Below are 5,827 nucleotides of genomic sequence, written 5' to 3' on the forward strand. Positions count from 1 at the left end.
CAATCAACACGTCACAAGCACATTCATGCAATAAGCAGCACGGCCGCGACTGACGCCGAGTCACTCAACCAAGCAATCTGAGTCAAGGTTTAGCCAGTTACCGGACAGACACTCTCATCTCAGCGAATACCATGTCCGTCAGGGAGACAGGCCCCGCCTTTTAAGTCACAGGCCTTCAGTCACGGGCACAGATACTACAGTACATTAGAATGCGAGGATGGCGACCCCGAGTGGACAAAAATAATACACGCACCTCATACTGTATAATTGGTTCTTCATTCATTTTCTGATACGTTTTTAATCCTCACAAGGGTGGCGGGGGGTGCTGGAGCCTATCCCAGCTGTCTTTGGGCAGGAGGCGGGGGACACCCTGAACCAGTTGCCAGCCCATCGCAGGGCACACAGAAACGAACAACCATCCGCGCTCACATTCACACCTCGGGGCAATCGAGAGTGCTCAATCAGCCTGCCATGCATGTTTTTGGAATGTGGGAGGAAACCGGAGTACCCGGAGAAAACCCACGCAGGCCCGGGGAGAACATATAAACTCTGGTTGCAAGATTCCACCCCCCCCCCAAACCATGTCACCTTAAAGACTCAGTAGATACCATCGCTCATTTCCCCCCCAAATTATTTTCGATCCAACAATGCCCAGACACCACGGGTAGCACCCTGGAGTGTGACGAAATGAAGGTTATAACATATCAATGAGTCCCAAGCCACGCTGGTGACATTTCGGAAGGCAGAAAATACCAGGTTGTCTTTGCTGTGAGGGGCTTTGCCAGTTTTAAACACCTGATGTGACATACAGCCCACTGTCGGACAGATGAGTGGGATGCTGAAGAGAGGAAAAAGGGGGAAAAACAGGATCAATTATTTGCCCTGTTTATTTTCTTTAAAAAAAAACATTCAATGAAAAACGCCGCCATTACGTGCACTGGAAAAGAATTCATTTTACACATCCAAATTTCCCCACGCGACAAAAAGCATGTGGACGACATGAATCTGGAGGGAGATGACCAAAAAAGATGATTAAAAAACCAAGTGAGCTACATGCGATGAGCTATCATGGTTGCATGATGGGAAATATCAGAAAGTCCAGAATCTCAGCAGTGCACGAATTGCTTTCGGGATTTTGTCATAAAATGTAGCTGTGAGCAAACATAAAGAAACACAACTCTAAAAACCGACGCACGAAACCCCTTGAAGGTCATCAAACTCTCATGTATGATGTCGAGGTTCCTCGAAAGTAAGACTAATTTCATTTTTTTTAAAAATATTTTTACATGATTTGACTCGCCGAACGACGCATTGATTCTGAATTACTAGATTTTTGTGCGAGACAAAAAAAACGCACAGGCAGACAAGTGACAAGGTGGAAATGACGTCATGACAATTTCCAGAAACTTGCTGAGCTAAAAAGTCCAATCGGGATCATCGGCGGCATCGTCCTCAATTTCTGTCGATCCCCGCGACACTAGGCGACAAATACATCCGCATTCACAACGCGGCCGCCAGCGCCGAGGACGGAATCCCAAGGCCGCGTATCCCGGGGGGGAGGCTTTTCAGACTAAATAGTTGTCGTCGTTCATCAGGTGCCCCGCTTGGATTGAGTCCGTCACCCAGGAGTCTCGGACGATTTTGAACTTCTTTCGAAAGCCGCGCCTCAATCCCCTCAAACGCTCAAGTCTGCTTTCGGCCATGACGACGACGTGCGACACGCCTTCCTCCAACTTCTCGACCACCGTGCCTCCGTGGTAACGAAACTCCAGGGCCCTGATATCCAAACCGCTTGCGGAAATGACGCTGGCGGGGTCGTTGACGTCGGCGTAGTCGTCCATGTAAACCCTGAAAGGTCTGAACATACTGGTGGGAAGGTCGCCCCAGCCGTAACGCTCCTCGACTCGGCCGACGTCGACGGCCGCCGGGCCGTCCACCCCTCCCGCGCGCCCGAACACTTCCCTCAGCTGCCGTTCGTCCGTGTCCAGGAAGTAGCTGTCGCCGTAGCCGTCGTAGGCCTTGGCGAAGTGTTCCTTGGTGGAGGGCGACATGTGGATCATGTGGCGCGGCTGCCACGCAACCACCCGCTTCTGCTCCAGACACTCCACCAGCCAGGGGGCCCGCACCACATCGTGCCGGTCGGACAAAATCAGATTCTTCACACGCATGTTCTCCAGTCCGGCGATGACGCAATACGTTTCCGGCCCCGGGTTCTGAACGACGATACCGCCGCACCTGAAGTCGACACAACACAGAGCGGTCGTTCTTTCGCCATGACGGCCGACTCTGCGCGAACGAGCGATTTACCTGGCCACGGCTTTCTCCAACTCGGCCTTGGGGTGATCGGCGGTCCCGTTGAGGATGCAGAACTCCACGTCCTCAAAGATGTCCGTCTCCTTGGCGACCCCGGAGAGATCCTGCGGCTTGTAGAGGTCACTGAGCGCCTTCTTGGATCTGGCGGGCAGCTTCGGTCTTTTCCTCCGCGGCTCGTCGGCGGCGTCGATGCAAAGGTGGCGCGAGGCCAGTTTGCCCGACGCCTTGCCGCGGAACTGCTCCAGCTCGGCGAGGGTGATGCACTGGTGCCACTCCTTGTCGTCGCGGATCTTCTCGATCCTCGGGAAGCGCAGGGTGCAGTTGGTTTTGTACATGTCGCTGCCGACTATCTCGGCCGCCTTCACCTGAAGGATGACCGAGTTGCAAGGCTCGATGTACACCTCGGGCTTCTCGGTCGCGCACAGGATGTTGGCCGGGGGGTCGTTTTTACGGTAGACTTTCCAGTGCTTTGCGAGCTTCAGGCCGAGGTCGTACAGCTCCTTCATGGTGTAGCCCGAGCCGATGCGACAGAGCGTGTGGAAAACCGAAGGTTTGTCGCCAACCGTCGGAGCTTCCGCAACGGCGCACAGGAAATGGGACATCATGCCGGCCCTCCTCCCTTTCCCCCAGTAGCCGCCGACAATCAGAACGTCCAGCTCATCCATCAGGCCGCCCACGTATTCCGGCTTGATCTTCAGCCAGCCCTCGCCTCGCTTGTCCGGTTTGTAGACGGAGAGAGGATCCTTCACCATGATGCCCTCTTCTCGGTGGTCAATGGCGTCGTTGAGGGAATTCACCACGTCCCGCGTGGTCCGGGCCTCCGTTTTCAGCACCAAATGGATGCGGCCGGTCACCGGAGTGAAAACCGTCTGCAGGATCTCGTAGCGCTTCTTCAGCGTTTCCTTGCCGAGCTTCTGGGAGTTGACTAAGAGCACGTCAAAGACGCAGAAGCAAGTCTGCAACTCGGAATCATCCACGAGTCTCTTGATGTCGAATTTGCTCCCTTTCTGCATGAAAGTCTTTGCGGTGGGGTTGTAAGCCATCATCTCCCCGTCGAGGATGCAATTGACGACGTGGCTTTGGAAGACTTTGTGGATGTGCGGCGTCAGCGAACCCTCGCGGGGCGAGCCGCCGAACTGCTGCGTGTAGTCAAAGGCGTTCCGGCTGAAGTACTTGTACACGTCGCCGTCTTTATGGAGTTGTATCCGCTCCCCATCCAACTTGGTTTCAATGTAAAAAGGGCTGTTTCCCATCTGCTTCTCAATGCCGCCGATGTTCGCCACGGCAGCCAACATGGGTTTGAAGGCGGAGAAAAGGCCGATGGAAACTTCGCTCAAAGACACCGAGGGGTCGTGGAGCTGCCGGCACACTTTGTCCAAGTCCGTGGTCACGTTGTAGAGCTCGGCGGCATCCGGGTGGAAGACTTGAAGGACCGTTTCCTTGCTCACGCCGAGCTTCATGTCCTTCAGGATCATTCTGATGAGCCATTTTTGCTCAAGGGCGGAGCTCTGCGTGATGAGGTGCAGCAGGCTGGTTTTCACAAGGTCTTTCTTCTTGCTCGCATTGTTGAGCGCGACCGAGTCAAGAAAGTCGTTGACTTCCTTGATGCTGAGCTTTCCCTGGCCGGTGCAGCGCTTCTTGAGCACAAAATACGCCATGCCGGCAAAGTCTCCGGACTCTCCTTGAGACGCGGTCGGTGTGCGGTAGTTCAATAGCTTGTTGGCTTCGGGACCGTTTTTCGGGAGGCATAATACATCGATGTAAAGTTTAGCGAGCATGTTTTCTTTGATGCCGTAAGCCATTCGCTCTCGCTCGAATGAGGGAACAATGAGACGCATCGCCGGGTAGAAAGAGTCGGTTGTTTTGGGCTCGTCCTTATGCAGGGCAGCGTGGAACGTTCTCCATGACACAATAAAATCCCCGAGGGTCTTGGACTTTTCTGGGCGGAGTTTCAATTTCTGGATTTTTTCCAAAGTGTTACACAGGTGAAGGAAGGGGACTTGAGCGGCAACGATCGACGGTTGATCGCCCGTGGCGCTTTTCGACGTCCCCTCCATTTATTCTGAAATAAATGAAAACGTTTATAAATCATTCTATAATATCCTGGCAAATAATGTAACTACATATTGAGCATTTAGTTTGAAACATGTGTGTTGCACTCTCGAAGCACAACTTGTTGCTCTGTTTGACAAGATATATTGTCTTCTCCCTTGTTCAATATTACAGAGCCCCGGACATGGCGTAGGGGGTGGAGGTGGTCCTCACAATACACAATGTAGGCACCAAATTCAAATTTGTGGCAATGAAATTGGTGAAGTTGCATACAAATCACTAATGTGTGGGTTTAACATCATTATCATGAAAATTAAATGATAATCCCTGTCCAATGCGCAGCTACTAGCTGCTCGGGTTTTAGCCACAGCTATTTCATGGCCACAAACTAATACACGTCATTTGTGTCCATGTGACAGATCGATTGATAAATCCATCGTCGGGTACTTCAATTATCCCTTGAGGCAAATTAGATTGTCACAGCGAACATATTCACAATGACACCCCACATAGGAGAAATCAACCAGTTCAGGGTGCACTCGGCCTTCTGCCCGGTAGTCAGCTGGGAGTTCCGTGAAAGTAAAACACGAATCTCATCCGTTTTTCTACCTGCGTTTACTGAGGACGTCCCGCCATTCCATTGTCCTCGGGAACAGATTTCACACATTTCTAGGTCGTAATTTGATCGCACAAACTCACCTGGCGTTAAAAAAAAAGTCGAATCATAAGGGTTGTAATTTAATTTGGCCCTTCAATGTATGGTTAAGATATATAGACTTAATTAAATTCTTAAAAGTACTGCTGGTGTGAGAGAATGTACTGTATTTGTTTACCTTGTGAGTGGAGCTGTCCGGTTACTTTCCCCAAGCAAATGCGTACATTATAGTTGGTATTTCTTTTAAATCTGTACGGGCTCAAAATTGCGACAGGAACAGTACATGCAACGATACAGTGCATAGCCAAAGAACATTTTTTCTAATGTCTTTTATCTGTACTCAGTGATTTTTAATCTTAGATACATCGACGAGTGAATAAAAACACTTCCTGGTTGAGCTTTCTGGAGCCAGACAAAAATGTTCCCCTGGAAACAAAGGCGGAACCAATGTGGTATTATACTGTATGTCAAGAAACAGTAGAATAATATCTCAACTCAACTCAACTGTATTTATAAAACACTTTCAGACAGCCATCGCTACATAAAAATATAATTATAAAAAATAGAATGAAATCCACAAACGAAAATTCTGAAACATTTACGAAAAAATACTGTCCGTGCACAATGAAATACTGTATGTCCTGAAAAATAACTACTGCATGTGTGTGTGCGTGTGTGTGCGTGTGTGTGTGTGTGTGTGTGTGTGTGTGTGTGTGTGTGTGTGTGTGTGCGCGCGCTCGCGCGCGAGCATAGGCATGCTTGGGGGAAGGGAGCGTCCTCTTATGTTGTCATTTTGATTCTATTTTA

At 50.5% G+C, this 5,827-nt stretch overlaps 1 protein-coding gene across 2 annotated transcripts; it reads right to left on the reverse strand.

The window, feature by feature from the left end:
• Positions 1 to 1,265: 1,265 nt before the first annotated feature.
• On the reverse strand, positions 1,266 to 5,456 carry lig4 (ligase IV, DNA, ATP-dependent). 2 transcript variants are annotated; one of them, XM_019857428.1, is made up of 4 exons: positions 5,199 to 5,456; positions 4,890 to 5,064; positions 2,308 to 4,375; positions 1,266 to 2,235 (listed from the first exon to the last, which is right to left on the reverse strand). In XM_019857428.1, exons 3-4 carry the CDS (start codon positions 4,368 to 4,370, stop codon positions 1,566 to 1,568), a joined length of 2,733 nt encoding a protein of 910 aa, XP_019712987.1. In that variant the 5' UTR covers positions 4,371 to 4,375; positions 4,890 to 5,064; positions 5,199 to 5,456; the 3' UTR covers positions 1,266 to 1,565. The 2 variants fall into 2 exon arrangements, with proteins under 2 accessions (XP_019712987.1, XP_019712986.1); XM_019857427.1 differs by lacking the exon at positions 4,890 to 5,064.
• Positions 5,457 to 5,827: the final 371 nt, after the last annotated feature.

The sequence above is a fragment of the Hippocampus comes genome, unplaced genomic scaffold (genome assembly GCF_001891065.2).
Source record: "Hippocampus comes isolate QL1 unplaced genomic scaffold, H_comes_QL1_v1.1 scaffold256, whole genome shotgun sequence".
Classification (NCBI taxonomy): domain Eukaryota; kingdom Metazoa; phylum Chordata; class Actinopteri; order Syngnathiformes; family Syngnathidae; genus Hippocampus; species Hippocampus comes.

Coding starts and splice junctions, on each gene's coding strand:
- lig4 (XM_019857427.1), bottom strand. CDS start 4,370: ATGGAGGGGACGTCGAAAAGCGCCACGGGCGATCAACCGTCGATCGTT. Junction 2,236..2,307: donor TTGGAGAAAGCCGTGGCCAG/GTAAATCGCTCG, acceptor TGTCGACTTCAG/GTGCGGCGGTATCGTCGTTC.